The sequence below is a fragment of the Mastigoproctus giganteus genome, chromosome 3 (assembly GCF_048544385.1).
Source record: "Mastigoproctus giganteus isolate SK-2022 chromosome 3, ASM4854438v1, whole genome shotgun sequence".
In the NCBI taxonomy this organism is placed as follows: domain Eukaryota; kingdom Metazoa; phylum Arthropoda; class Arachnida; order Uropygi; family Thelyphonidae; genus Mastigoproctus; species Mastigoproctus giganteus.
Window position 1 is genome coordinate 127,933,777 of NC_143577.1, and position 15,770 is coordinate 127,949,546.

Here is a 15,770-nt window from a genome sequence, read left to right on the forward strand (position 1 = left end):
ATTAATTGATTTAATTTTTTTCTGAATTAATTTTATCACTGGTTGATCTGTGCTACTTCTAAGTACTTTTTATGATCTAGTTATTTTGTTTGGCATTTACTTGTCATTTTAATATTTCAAAACTTAGTGAAATCTGTCATACACTGCAAAGTGTGATTTTTCTTTTCTTGATGGGCTTTTATTCACTATATATAATCTTGTGGAAAGGATGCAAAACCAGAATTTACCTATTCATTGATTTTTTTAAGCTTTTATCAGCTAGCAGAATTGTCAAGAGTTAAATGTATTTTTTAGTGGACAAAGTTCAACGATTCTCCTACAAGTTGCATGTCCTCACCTGGGATGAAGCCTGTGAACTTTGACTTCTCTGCAGCTTCAGTAGAACAGGTTAATGCTTTTTTACCTGATTTGACTTAGAATTCGTTGTTTTAGCATTTCATTCTTTTCTTTTGTTCCGTTTATCTTTTAACTTTGCTGATATTTCTCTAAAAGAATATTTTATATAAATCAGCATAATGCTAAGTTGTGTATTTGGACAGACTTTTTAACTCTTGGAGTTTCTAATTGTGTATTCTTGGAAGCAGAATGAACTAGTATTTTTATGCAATTACAGACACTGGAATATTTTTTGAATTTGTGTAATGCCACCAATGTGCACTAAGTATAAATGAAAGCTTGTGCATCAGTGTGTATTACTCGTTTATTGTCTTGTTAGCTCATTTACTATTGTTTGTGATAGAGTGACTAATTTTTACATAAAAGTTGACGCAAATATTATAAAGTATTTTACACTTCACAAAGACAGTAATTGTTGCACCTTCATAGGCTACAGAAAGTAATCAAAATACAAGGATAGAATAAAAAAAAAGTTTGGTGAATGTTGCAAAATATTAATTCTATTCATGCTTACATAGTTAATATTCTTTATTATAATCTCCTGTAACCACACACCCATCCCATTCTGAATTCTTTTAGGTGAACTGTCATGCTTGGCTATATTTCTTAAATCAACTTAAATCATTTTCCTTTTGTGTCCTGTTTTAATTTTGCAAATAACCAAATGTCACATGCTGCGAAATCAGGTGAATAAGGTTGGGCATGGTGTGATAGGAATGTTGCTCACAACTGCAAAATTTCAAATTTTATCACTTAAGTGCACAAACCGAATGAGAAAAACATGTATTTTTCTAAAATTAGCTTTCTGCTAGATGGCATGTAACAAGTTAAAATTTGGTTTGTGCGTGCTCAAAAGATATTGTAAGACCTGCTTTGAATCTTTTAGACTCTGTTGTGTGTTCAAGAATTACAAAATCATTCACCAAATTTTTTGATCAAACCTTGCATAATATTAGTGTTAGAGTGATCAAATGAAGCAAAAAAAAAAACTTTATATACACATCTGCCATAAAAAAAAAACTGTGAATGAATAAAGATGAAAGAATCATGAATAAAATAAATTATTGTCTTTCAACAAATAAAATATTTCTGTTCACTTGAACTTTACCAATTTTTCTGCTTTAGCTAACTTTGGAGGTAATTTATTCCAAAAATCTATAACATTGTCCAAAGATAAATTTCATCAGATCCAGTCTTCTATAACTCCTAATATTTTATATTTGTGCACCCTTATTCTTGTCTTACTTGCTAACAGCAATATATCTCCCATAGTCATTTTAGTTATCCTATTTAGTGCCTTATACAAGTGGTGAGCTGTGAATATTTTAACAATGGGCTCGCAGTTTTTCCGACTTTCTACCCAGTAAATTTGATTGATCATGGAAGTGACGTCATCCCGGCTTCCACCAGAAGCGTTTCCCGCGCTTGCACTACTAGTAGTGTGATTGGAGCACGTGACACATTTTTCGTGACCAGTATTATATCTCGAGTCAGGGGTGGATTTTGGGGGTGGACAGATGTGGTTTATTACCTCCATTAACCAAGCGTATAAGCGAATGTGTAAAATGTTCCTAGGTCTACCTAAAAAAAAAAAAAAAAAACTTAAAAACTTGGTTGTCATGCCTCGCCTTACAATGATAACTGGATATGACAGGTCTGGAGTTCTAAATTTTTAGAATTTTTGAATAGTATGACTTCACAATCATGCTTCCTGAAGTTACTACTGCAGTAAGTATGATTGCAGCAATACAAATATTTGTCAACAATTTCTTTTTTCATCTCCGATTTTCGTTACATTCCATTGTTAGGTTCCCCTAACAGCTGCATATGTCGCTTCAACTACAACATCGGTACATCAATCAGGGCTATTTTACAGAGATATTTAGATACGTTGCACTTGCAAGTATACATCTCTTACTTTAGTTATCATAAATCCATTGTATCTTGTTTTCTAGAAATTATGAAAATCTCTGAATGATCAATAAAATATTTACAATAAAAAAACGCTTTTATTTCGTAATCAATATATACAAATCAAAATACCTAAAAGAAACGCGAAGGATGTTTCTCATAAACCATCTCCGCACGTGCAACTTTTTTATTTGTCTTTTTTTTAACAACTAGGGAAATATAATGGATACATATTTTTCATGATAAAATTTTAATATTGCGAATAAAAAATAACACGAAATATTTCCCATATAACAAATAACATAAAAACTATCACAAATCATTCCACAATATAAAAACAAATATTACAAACTTTCTAGAAAAAGTACACAAAAAATCACAGATTAAATGAAAAAAAATTATTTCCCAAATATTCAAGAGAAATTTATTCTAAAAATTGCCAATTTACTTCTTTATTAATATTTGTTGTCGATCTGCTTTGCTCAATAGCTGAGTGACGATTACAGAGGAATGATTTGAACTAACAATCCGGATCAAAATTGAAGCAATGGTTTTGCATTTAGATGTATGGTCATCATAATCTGCAATGTGTTTAATTGTCACAATATTATTCATTTACGCTGAAAGCTAGCTCAGCTCCACTGCTAATCGCGATGGTTTCAAAGATATTTCTGGCTTTCCTAATTGAAAAGGGAATTTCACTCGATTTTAAAGATAAACTATCTTCAACAAAATCTCTAAAATCATTAATTTTTATTTCATATTTTATCAGAAAACAAATTTCTTATTAGGCTTTCGCCCGAGACAAAAGTTCTTTCACATTCCACGATTTCGGGTAGCATATGTTTAAAATTTCTTTCAGTGGTATCGTCATTTTCTTTATTTGATTTAAAATCACTCTATTGCATTAATTACTTATCCTTTAATTATAAAACAATGCATTTAATAACCTGTCACGAAGTAATTTGGTGCCTCCGTAGCCAGGTGGGCAGGAGCAGTAGTGCGTAGCACACGCTTCTTGATTAGACCGGGGTTCGAACCTGTGCCCACCAAATACGGAGGATGCGGAAAGGTCAGGGAATTTTTTAAAATTATTGCCTGTATGCCATTATATTTTAGAACATTTTCTGCACTGTGAAAAGCTCAGCAAAGTGTCAAAATCTGCCAATATTTCATCTTCATAAAGTTGATATAATATCTTAGTTGCCTCAACTCCCCCCCCTTCTATGTTGCTATTGCACTAGTTGTTTGAATACTGTACAAAATGTCGGAATCACACAAACATTCAGCTACCGTGACCAAGTAAACATAAACAGGAGAAATTTGCTGATAGGCGTGGATCACTCACTCACTCACTTCTCCAAAAAACATATGCCTGTTTGTCAGAGTAAAGGGGAACCACAACACCGGTTGACCAAAGGCTATCATCTGTGTCGGGAATCTTCTTAATCCTCTGACTGACTATGGAAAGCAGATTGATGAGTGCGACTTCTCAGTATGTGACTGCATAGGTTTTATGGACACCACTAACACTGTGAAAACCCCCTTCGCCCTTAATTCACACTTTCTAATTACCTAAATTGCTTAAAGGCCAGAGGTGAGAACAATGCATACAAAGTTGTCACTCCTAATCGGTTTGTTACATGGAAATTTTCTTTGTTCAGCGGAAACTATTTTAAAGGTAATTACCAAGGGGAATCAAAAAAATTCGCTCTAAAGAAGTTCGTTAAACAGAGGTCCGACTGTAATTAATTCAAAAATGAAGCAGTTTTAAAATACATAACTGATCTATTGCGCCATTAAAATGCTGGCAATGGAACCCTGTTTGCCAGCATTTTTGGCTGGCAAACAGGGTTCCATTTTGGAACCCTGTTTGCTCTGGATACTCAATAATTGCATTCAGGATTTCATTTGTAAAATAAATGATAGTCTCAACAATGGGCTCGCAAATTTTCAAAAAAAAATAACAATGAGCTCTCGCAAGCCCACTATAGCTCACCACTGCTTATACACCTCAAGTCCTCTCTGAGTTGTGTAGTTACCAAGTTTGGTCTGTCTCTTGCCAAACATCCAGTTACATTATGTACCTTCCAGCCTGCCTGTTTATAATACATTATGATAAAATCCATTTTTGATTGTATTGTAATTCTTGAGTCATTTTTGTCTTCAACATATAATGCCTCCCCCCCCCACCCCCGTGTAAGGCCTGACGTAGCCGAGTGCATATTAGGCGTTCCTTGAATCGACCGGGGTTTCAAGCCTCTCACTACTAAATATGATAAATATTTGTATTGACAATTTATTGTAAACTCTACTGACTTGGTTGCCATGCCGGAGTATAAACAGAAAATTTATTTATTTTAATATACTCATGGTTTCCTGTTTGCCAGATACAAAACATGGCATAGTGAAGTTAGCACTTAGCTGCCATTTTGAAGCAAAATAGTCTAGTTCTGGTCATTAACCACCTCCCAACCTAAGATTTTCAGTAAACTTTGACATTTTTACTAGTATCGTTATCATTAATGGTAATGATGTATTGGGTCTCTACAAAGTTCTCATTCATTTAATCTTCCACTTCATTTAGCTTTTGACCTTGTGGCTGAGTGATATCATATATGATAAACAGTCAAATTAAACAGAGAAATTTCAGTTATATCTTTCTCTCTTTAACTTATTGTTCGGTACAGTAAATGTTTTTACAAGTTGTAAGCAGAGTCCAAAAAAGGGAAGTCACCTTTTCCTTCTATTTAGAATTCCTAACCTTACTTAACTTCAACTGCTTGGTAATTTGGTAGCTCAAAGTTGCAAAGCTGCCCCTGCCTCATCTTGTGCAATCAGGTCCAACTCCCTAAGGTCAAAAGGAATAAAAATGGATCATAACATATTTCCACTTTCAGAGCTAATAAACTCGTGACCGGCACAGCCCACATATAACATATCTGGGTATTTTTTTTTTTTTTTTTTATGAGAACCCCAAACACGAGAGGTATTAGAACCTATAGTACTTAGTGCCGTGCTTGGGGTGGAGGTTCAGAAGACGAAAGAAGATATTTGTTGATATTGGACTTGAACTTCTGTAGATTGTAATTTTCAGTATCATTGTATGCTACAGTATCCTGCATTGCCTCAACTGTAAGAGAAGCCATCCAGCCTACTTAAAAAATATAAAAATGTACAAATAAAAATAATATTAAAATTTACAAAGTTGTAAATTTTAATATTATTATACCCAGAGTAGTCAAAAAAAAAAAAAAAAAAAAAAATTCAAACCATTTTGAAGTGCATCTATACTACAGTTCCCCAGTATTTTCAGTCTGTACTAGCTGAAATGGATATGTTGTTCCTTCCAGACCCATCTGTTGCCAATTTAGCATGTTCCTTACTGTCAGACTCCAATCACAATTCCAACAGACAGTGGAGATGAATAAATCAAAAGTTACTGAAATCTGCAAGGTGCAACAGCTACCCTATGCCTGAATGGATGTTGAAAATCATAGAGACTAATGAACTGGACCCTGGGTACTCTGTTCTCTAAGAAAGATAAAACAAAAAGTAGATTTACACACACAATCTCTGAGTCCTCAAAAACAGCTAGATTCAATCTCTGTCTGGCTGTTCCATTTATTGAACCAAATAATATAAAGCATCGAAATTGTAAAAGCTTTGACAGCACAGCTGATAATCTGTATGCGCTCGGTTTGTATGCTTCAGCAAATACAAGCTTGGAAAGCAGTACTTTGTTTTTTACAAAAAAAAAAAAAAATAGGTGCCAGTACTCATTCTTTGCTATCAGGAAAAATTAAAAGGATATGAAAAGTAAACTAAAAAATTATTTCCTGATATTGTTACTTCAGTAGTAATGTTTTTGGAATAAGAACAACAAATTAAGTACAGTATATTATCACACAGTTTATTAAGCATAAATTTATTATACAAGTATATAAAAAAATAAGTAAAATGTGCAGAGTTTCATAATAAAGTTTTTATAGAAAATTTCAAATTTTTATTAAGTTCTCATGCGACACAATATGCCAACTTCTTTTCTTACTGTTTGTGTCTGTTGCTGAAGGATGTTTCTGCAGCAGCCACGAATTGACATATTTTGCTGGATCAAAGCGTGTCAGCGGTAGCCTACAATTTTAGGAAATAGTAGTGAATAAATTGTTTTTGTCATCAATGAAGCCCTGGTTGGGCTGACAATCAGATTCATATGTGAAAATCCTCGTTCACATTCACTTTATGCAGTTGGTATCATACTCAGAGCATTCATTAAATGCATCAATTCTTCCATCTTTTCAATTAGGTATTCCTGAAATCCATGAATTGTATATCTTTCGTTTAACTGAAGCCAAATTGACAATTTTCTCACTTCGTTCTCACCAAATGTCTCTTGAGAGTTAATATCTCAGGAGACATTTGGTGTTTCCTATCAAGTACATAGAGCCAATGCTGCCAAATCAGCATTTTTACTATCAAGCAGCCTACTTTCTACTGATTGTTTTAAACTTCTGAAGAAAGCTTCTGGATCGATTGGAGTTTAATTTCTGTAATCTGGCCCATGAAGTGAAACTCCTTGAAATCGTAGGTTTTCAGCAACTTTGGTGGCATTTCTGTAATACTGTCCCAGAACTGTTTGTCTTTCTTTAAAAAGTTGTACAAAAATTTCTATTTTTTTTTTTTTTTTTATTCTCCCTGTACAGATCTATATCATGCTCCTGCAAGACCTAGCTCAAGTCTGATAATTTTTGAAGAGCATCACACATTAAACTAAAGTTTCTAGTCGTAGTTTTCTTCTGTGCATCTTTCTTTTGGTCCTGGTCTGAGTCAGTCTTTGCTTCTTTAAAATGATTAAATAACTCCTTATAGTTATTCCAAACAACTGAAACAGACAGGAAACTCGATGCCACCCATTTTCTTAACGCTCTGCCAATTTTTAATAGTTCAATATCCAGCAAGTTTGCACAGAACTTCAATTTTTTTGGCGACGCTTTATACATAACATACAGTTTTTTTTTTCATGAAGTTTATCAATAAATGCTTTAAATCTGTTGATACTTGCAATGGATTTCATAGTAACACCATCTGATAGTTCTAATCAGTGATGAGCCCAATGCCACACAATTAAAGTAGAGAGTTTTTCTTTCATTAGTTTCGTAATGTCACTTTTACTACCCATCATAACAGCTGCACCATCACATGCGACACAAACTAAGTGAGTTTTTAAATAGTTTTTCATCATACCGTATGACTGAAGACTTTATGTCCCGCTGATTCCTTGTGATCAAACTTTTTTTTTTCTTAAAGACAGTAGCTGTTGCTATCTACTTTCACCAAAACAGGTAACGTCATTGTTTGCCAGTTTTTAGAAATCTTCATGCCATTCTTCTTTTCCGTTCCAAGAGTTCCAATTTATATTTTAATTCTTATTTTAAGATAAAATAAGATATATAAATAAAAAATAAAATGAGATATATTTAATATAAATTAAAAAACTTATTTTAATAATTCACACAGAAGTCAATTTTTTGACTTCACACAGAAGTCAATTTTTTTATCAACAGTCCAGCAACTTGGCCAGTCATATATGTCAGTCACCCTCTTGCTGTTGGATGTGGATACCATCAGGAACAAAAACAGTCTTTGACACAGTCCCTGTAGTTAAATCTTCACTCATATTCTCACTTGTTTTTAATTTCTTAACTGGAAGGTGAAAAGAAACTAGTAATTCTTTTCATAATTTATGGTTCAAGATAGTTTTTTTTTTTTTTTTTTTAAATACTAATTCACTCAAAAATCTTGTTACCACTTTACCGCATGGGCAGTTAAATAAAACTGTTGTGTCTAAACCGAAAATGCACAAATACAAAGTTATTAGTGTTGAACAAACTTTTACATTGTAACAAAAGTTGTAGAAAAACTAGTCAGGAACCAATTTGAGCCCTTACCATTTCCAAAGGGAGAGTCAAAAAAAAAGTAAATGAGTTTACCAAAATGAGTGTTACTTAGACGAACAGAACACCTGCAAAAGTGGGATAAACCCTAATTAAATAAATCTACAGTTGGACCTCTATATAACGAAATCGATTGTTCCCTTGCAAAAATTCATTAAACAAAATTTTGTTATAAAGAAATATGACTTTTTCAACAGTAAAAGATGGTAAATAAATTAGAAATAAGTGGGAATAAATAAATTTTCTAACATTTCAAAACAATTTATTAATACATAACATATTAAGATACGACTTTTTTTCTTATGTGATACGTTTGAAAAAAAGCCTTTTTTTTTTTTTTTTTTTTTTTGGAACTGCCCAAAATTGTCAGAGTCATATGCACCTGCGAAACAACAGATGATTATTTGTCAGGGTAAAAGAAAGGCACTTACAGTAGAAGGTTGACCAGAACCCATTATCCTCATCGGGAAATACCTCTTGGTCTGCTCACCGTTGACCAGCATGATTTCTCAGTATGTGGACCAGGTGGTCCGATAGGTTTTACGAGTACCACTGAATTGTGGAATGGTAATCCCTTTAGCTCTCTTAGTTCATGCTGAGCAGCAGCACTAATGACTAAATTTCTTGAAGGGTAGAAGTGCGAACAAGTTCACCCAGTTAAGTCTCTCCTAATCTGTTCGTTATATGAAAATTTGCTTCACTCAATGGAAACTATTTTAAATGCAATTACCAAGGGGAATTCAAAAAAATTTGCTAAATAGAAAAATTCGCTATAAAAAAGTTCGTTGAACAAAGCTCCAACTGAGTAATTTAAAATTCTAAAAATGATAAAAATGGAAGCTTAGTTCAATATGTGAAGTTTAGTGAAAAATGGAAATTTGGTTAAATAACTTTAGGCTTATTTGAATAGTAGATAAACATGTGAAAAAAATTTACTGAATATTACAAATTTCGAAATGTACTGCATCCAAATGTCACACATCACTGTTAATAAAGGTGCGGTATGCTGTATCGTTGCATACCACCCCAAAAAAAAAAGCACTGCTTGTAAGAAACTTAATTAAATTCCAATCTTGTTAGCAGTATTCCATTCAAACTAGCCATTCTTCTAGAAGTTTCTTACCCTAACTTGTATATCAGGGGTGGGCAACAGCCGGCCCACGGGCCACAGCCGGCCCGCGATGATGTTGAATCCGACCCCTCGGTAAATGCATAAATATAGAAAATCCATACCTGACTACACTCGCCGTAAACGTTCGGCTTAATTCCGTTCAATCGGGAATCGCGGCCAGTACAACAGTAACCAAGTGCTTCTACGCAGCGTCAGAGTTATTTCCTAATTATTATTGTAGCATCGATCGAACAAAGTTCTTTGGGTTTGACTTCTTATTGAAAAAAATAACATTGGTGCGAGATATTTTATGTTTTATGCCTTTTCTAATTATTACAATTTTTAATTTAATATAATTTATAGCCCATAAAATGAGCCAATTAAAAAAAAAAGAAAAATTGATGCCGAATGCTGCATTTTCAATGATAATTGGACATTCAGATTTTTTTTTAAAAATACATTAATAATTTGGTAATTCAAGTAATATAACATTTTTTAGGTTCTGATTTTTTTTATTAAATCGTTCAATCTATTCCGGCCCGCATCATGATGCGAAAATTTCATTCGGCCCACTGACGAAAAAAGTTGCCCACCCCTGTTCTATATGTTTCCTAATTATTATCCTCAAACAATTTGAAATTTTTGATAGATCAAATGTTGTACATTTTCTGTTTACTTGGGGAGCATTCATTCTGTAGTTGTACTTGCTGCTCTTAATATTATTTTTATCTGTTACATCATTTAAGAACAGCTAAAAAAAACACAAACCAATATATTCTTAAATAAGTATAAACAGACACATGAATTAGAGCTAAATTGCAATTTATTGAGTTTTAATCACATACTGATTAGCCATTTTACCTTTTCATAAACAGAGCACTCCTTCAGTAATGGCATCACATTAGCATTAGAAAAGACATGATGCAAGAAAGCAAGCTTATATAGCATCAGCCAAAAAAAAAAAATTTTTTTCTTTTCACCTATCCACTTGCTCCAAATGTTTGTCTAGTTCTGCCTTGAATCTATTTAAGCTATCAACTACAACGACAGAGGGAGGTTTATTCCAGCAATCAACCACAGGCTGGCTAAAGGCTAAATTCAGCACATCTATCCTACAACTGTGTTTCTTCAATTTGAATTTAGCATTAGTAGAGGCATATGATGCAAGAAAGCAAGCTTATGCAGCATCAGCCAAAAAAAAAAAAAAAAAAAAAGCCACTCCCATTCACAACAAGGGATGGACGTCCGTTCCACCAGCCAACTACCCTCTGGCTAAATGCAAATTTCCGCACATTTATCCTACATCTGTCTTTCCTCAATTTGAATTTATGCCCTCTCAGGTGATTATTCTGAGCAAGAGAAAGAATCCCATCAGTATTGAGCATGCTCAAACCATTCAAAGCTTTATACACCTCTATCAGATCACCTTGCTGGTAACTAGTCTCCAGACACCAGACACTGTAGTTTGCAAAACTTAAGCCTTTCTTCATAAGAGCAACCCATTGTTCCATTCACTAATCTTGTTGCCCTTCTCTGGACTCGTTCCAGCAGCTTTACATCCTTCTTGAAATGAGGCCTCCAGACCTGTATACAGTACTCAAGGTGTGGCCTGATCATTGCTTTATACAAGGGAATAATCACCTCCTTATCCCTGCTAGAAAAATTCCTGTATATCATTGACAAGACACCACGAGCTACTCTTGCAGCCCATCTGCACTGCTCAGAAAACTTCATATCTGCCTACACAATTACTCCCAGGTCCTTTTCATTCTCTACCACTGTCAGCGTAGTACCACAGAGTTGATACGTTGATCTGGCGTTACTGTTTCCCATATGTAGTACTTTACATTTGTCAAGGTTAAACGTCATTTGCCACCTCTCAGCCCATCTGCTCAACCTTTCCCTATCTCGTTGCAGCAGCATACTGTCAGCAGTGTCCTTAACAACCCTGCCAACCTTTCTATCGTCTGGAAACTTGGACATTAAGCTTGATATACCATCATCAGTATCATTTATAAATACAGAAAACAACAATGGACTCAACACTGAACCCTGAGGGACTCCACTAATAACATTAGTCACGACGAGCAGTGTCCATTGATTGAGCAGTGTCCACTCAAGCATCCCTTTATCCATAGCAGCAATTTGCCTCCAATGTCACACTGCTCCAATTTGTGCAGCAGTCTTCCATGTGCAAAAGTATCAAAAGCCTTTCTAAGATCCAAATATAGGTTATCAAAGTTATTCCCTGCATCCAGTTCCTTTGTGACCACATCATAGTATCCAATCAAATTGGTCAGGCAAGACTTTCTCTTAACAAAACCATGCTGTGTCCGAGCTATAACTGAAGTCTTGTCTAGATGATCCTGCAGTGCTTCTTTAACCAGTGCCTCCATTAATTTTCCTGGAACAGAAGTTAAACTCATAGGTCTATAATTACTTGTGTCAGCCTTTGATCCTGCTTTGTGAATTGGGCTCACATTTGCACATCTTCAGTCTATGGGTACCTCCCCTGAGTCCAAAGAAGCTCTCATAATTATGGCTAAGGGTTTGCTTACTTTCTTTGCTGCCTCCTTCAATATAACTGGATAGATCCCATCCACCCGGGTGCCTTTTTTATGTTTATCCTCAACAATTTCTCCTCCACTTTCCTCTCATTTATTACAAAATCATCTAGCTCACTGCCAGAGTTTACTTCACCTCTGGCATTCCCCTTCCTGAATAACTCCTCATGTGTGAATGTAGATGCAAAATACTCGTTTAGTTTGTTAGACACCTGAGCAGGATCATCAACAGTTGAACCATCAATATCCAGTGGACCAATATGATTCATTTATTTCCTTCTAGAGTTTACATAGGTAAAGAACTCTTTGTTGTTTTTCTTTGCATCATTTTGCCAAGGATTTCTCATAATCTGCCTTTGCCTGCCTAATCTCCTTTATGACTTGGTTACAGACCAGCTTATATCTATCATAGGTTTCCATGTCACTCATTAATTTATATGTATGCCATGCATTTTCCTTCTCTGTCACATGTCCCATTAGTTCATCTGACATCCATTTAGGCCTAAACTGTGAACAATATTTCTGAGTTGGTGTGTAAAGCCTAGTAGCTTCCAAGAGAAATTCTTTGAATGCTTCCCATTTTGAATTTGCTGTTGGTAACATCATCAGTTGGTCCCACTGTATACAATTTAAATACTGTCTCAGACCATCGTAGTCGCCTTTACTAAAGCAAAAACCCTTGCCTTTACCCCTGATGGTAGTTACCTCTTTGAGTAAATCTCACTTCAGCACACGGTGATCACTGCCACCTAGTGGTTCCTTTATCTGCAGATTCTTAATGCATGAAGAATCACTACTGATAATCAGATCATGAGTATTACTCCCTCTAATTGCCTCCCGAACATGCTGATTTAGAAAACAATCATCCAATAAATCCACAAAAGCCTTGCTAGTGTGTTAGTGACCAACCCACAAATTCCAGTCAATATCTGGGAAATTAAAATCCCCCATTATAAGACTCTCTAATTTACTGGCTCACTCGATTTCACTTTATTATACTCATCAGAGTCATTAGGCCTATAGCACACTCCTACTCTCAATTTTGATCGCCCAATGCTTATGTCACACCAAACTGATTCGACACTGCACTGTCCAGCGATGTCAACTGGTTTCACTTCCTTGGATTTTATGTGTTTCTTAACTCCTCCTCCCTTCCTGTCCTGTCTATCCTTACTGTACACATTGTACTCCCCAAATTCCAGTTCTACATTCCTTATATCTGTGTGACACGTCTCTAATATCTCAACAATATCTTCCTTTAATATTTTGAGCAGTACCTCAAATTCATTAAATTTATTTACCAATTTCTAGCATTGCTGTTTACGCAAGTATACACGCACCTGTTCCTATTCTTAGCTACCCTAACACAACCCATGTGTTTACTTTACCGCAATGACTCCCAGCAATCTCTGAAATACCCTGCATCTTGTTTTCCAGGCTGATGCTCTTTCCAATAGAAGCAGTGCAAGAATCATTTTCACCTCTGTCAGCAGCTACTGTTAATCTATTAATCCTTGTATCCCACCATTCTAGCAGTTTTCTAACCCACCTAACACTGCCTCGATAACATCAGCAAATATTCATGCACCCTTTCTATTTAAGTGTATCCCATCCCTGTAGAAGCAGTCTCTCCTGTTAACAAGCACAGACCAGGCTGAAAAAAATTCTACCCCTTGAGCCTTTCACCGTCCTTCTAGGGCCAAATTGATCAACAATGCTCTCATCATATGCTCCCTCCTATCGTGTCTGGGCAGAATTGCAGACACTTTCAAATTCAACCCTAATTCATTAGCATTAGCATTAGTAGAGGCATTTGATGCAAGAAAGCAAGCTTATGCAGCATCAGCCAAAAAAAAAAAAAAAATAAAATAAAATAAAATAAACCACTTCCACTTCACCCCTCTGTTCGTTCAAAATACCTGTCCAGCTGAGCCTTAAACTTATTTAGGCTATCAACCTCCACCACAAGGGATGGAAGTCTGTTCCACCAACCAACCACCCGCTGGCTAAAGGCAAATTTCCTCACGTCTATCCTACATCTGTCTTTCCTCAATTTGAATTTATGCCCTCTCAGGTGATTTTTCTGAGCTAGCGGAAGAATCCCATCAGCATTGAGCATGCTGATGGGATTCTTCCGCTTTTTTTTCGTCTTTTTTTTCAACAGTGACCTGTACTTGTTAAGTAATTCCACCAGTCTCCTACTCTTAATATCATTAGTGCCAACATGTACAACAATATCACCTTTTTTGCCCTTAAAAGACGATATCCGCTGTACAACGTCATCAACCTTTGTTCCACCTATCCTTTTTACATACCAAGTTCCCCGTTTTCCTGACAATGGAGTCACCAACAACTACTTGTTCCTGTGGGACCAGCGCATTCTGCCTTGGGCATTGCCGTTGTGTTGCGTGATGATCAAGTGCAAGCTCTGGCCTTGATGTGTGCAGCTGAGATCTTGATGGGCCCCTCAATTCAGATCCTTCAAGGGCATCCACCCTGTCCTTCACGCTCTCACATAGGCCCATATCAACGCTGAGTTACCTGATTTCCTTATACTCCTTACATGTCGATTGGATACCGTTACCGATACTAAGTAATAACCTACAAAACCTCGTACTAGGAATATAAAGCTACTATAAGTATCAAAACTAAGAATGTAAAGCTACTCTAGAAAATAAGTTAATATGCCAATTTAAGCTAATAAAACAAAAAAAACTTCTCTATTTCCAGGAGCAGTAAAAGCTTTGCCTGAACAAGGCTACTCTCATTCCCAAATTTATGCCTTCTCTGGTGATTATTCTGAGCAAGAGTAAGAATCCCATCAGAATTGAGCATGCTCAAAACATTCTAGGCTTTATACACCTTGCAGGTGCCTAGTCTCCAGAACCTTGCAATTATCAGAACCTAATCCTTTCTTCGTAAGAGCAACTCTTTGTTCCCTATACTAATCTTGTTGCCCTTCTCTGCATTTGTTTTAAGATTTGAGTCCGTGATCACCAAATACGGAGGATGCGGAAAGGTCAGGGAATGACCACTACATATCCTCTGAGCAATATGGCCTTAGTTATTAATGCATCTAAAAACCAAATAACAACATAACATCTGTCTTCTCCCACTCAACCATCACTTTATCCATAGCAGCAATTTGCCTCCAGTGCAACACTTCTCCAATTTGTGCAACAATCTTCCATGTGCAACAGTATCAATAGCCTTTCTAAGATCCAAATATATGATATCAGCGTTATTCCCTGCATCCAGTTCCTTTGTGACCACATCATAGTATCCAAACAAATTGGTCAGACAGGACTTCTTTCTGATCCTGCAGTGCCTCCATTAATTTTCCTGGAACAGAATTTAAACTAACAGGTCTGTAATTCGAACATAACGAAACAGGCCTACGCGCTCTGGATTCATTAAGAATTTATTATAGTTACACACAGAGCGTACAAATAAAGAAGAAATATATTAGCTTTCGGCTATATGGTAGCCTTCATCAGAATTAAAAATACATGAATGGCAGTTGGAATGAAGATGTGCACTGCCAGGTGCGTGAGACGCGAGGTTTAATTGTTTGTTGACGTCTGTGGCTGTGACGCATGATGACGTGGCCAGCACTTGTCCAATGACAGAACTACTGACTCTGTGATCGGGTTGACTTGGCAACCACTGTTCCTGTTCAAGGATTTATCCGAAGATTTTATATTTAACGATTCCAACCAGGTACGTTTTAGGTAATGGTGGGATCTGTCTACCACCACGACATCGCGGTGTGGGTCGATGTCGTGGTGGGTTGTCCAGACATGTTCGGCGATAGCTGAGTGTTCTATATCCGCT

At 35.8% G+C, this 15,770-nt stretch overlaps 1 protein-coding gene across 7 annotated transcripts in view; it reads left to right on the forward strand.

The window, feature by feature from the left end:
• LOC150088264 (ralBP1-associated Eps domain-containing protein 1-like) overlaps nt 1-15,770 on the forward strand; it is a 791,977-nt gene that overhangs the window by 385,709 nt on the left and 390,498 nt on the right. For 5 of the 7 annotated variants that reach the window (XM_090369416.1, XM_090369413.1, XM_090369418.1 and 2 more), the window contains exon 11: nt 295-387. The exons of the other annotated variants lie outside the window; for them this stretch is intronic. In XM_090369416.1, the coding sequence (XP_090225542.1) occupies nt 295-387 (93 nt within the window). The remainder of the gene's footprint in view (nt 1-294; nt 388-15,770) is intronic. 7 annotated transcript variants of the gene reach the window in all.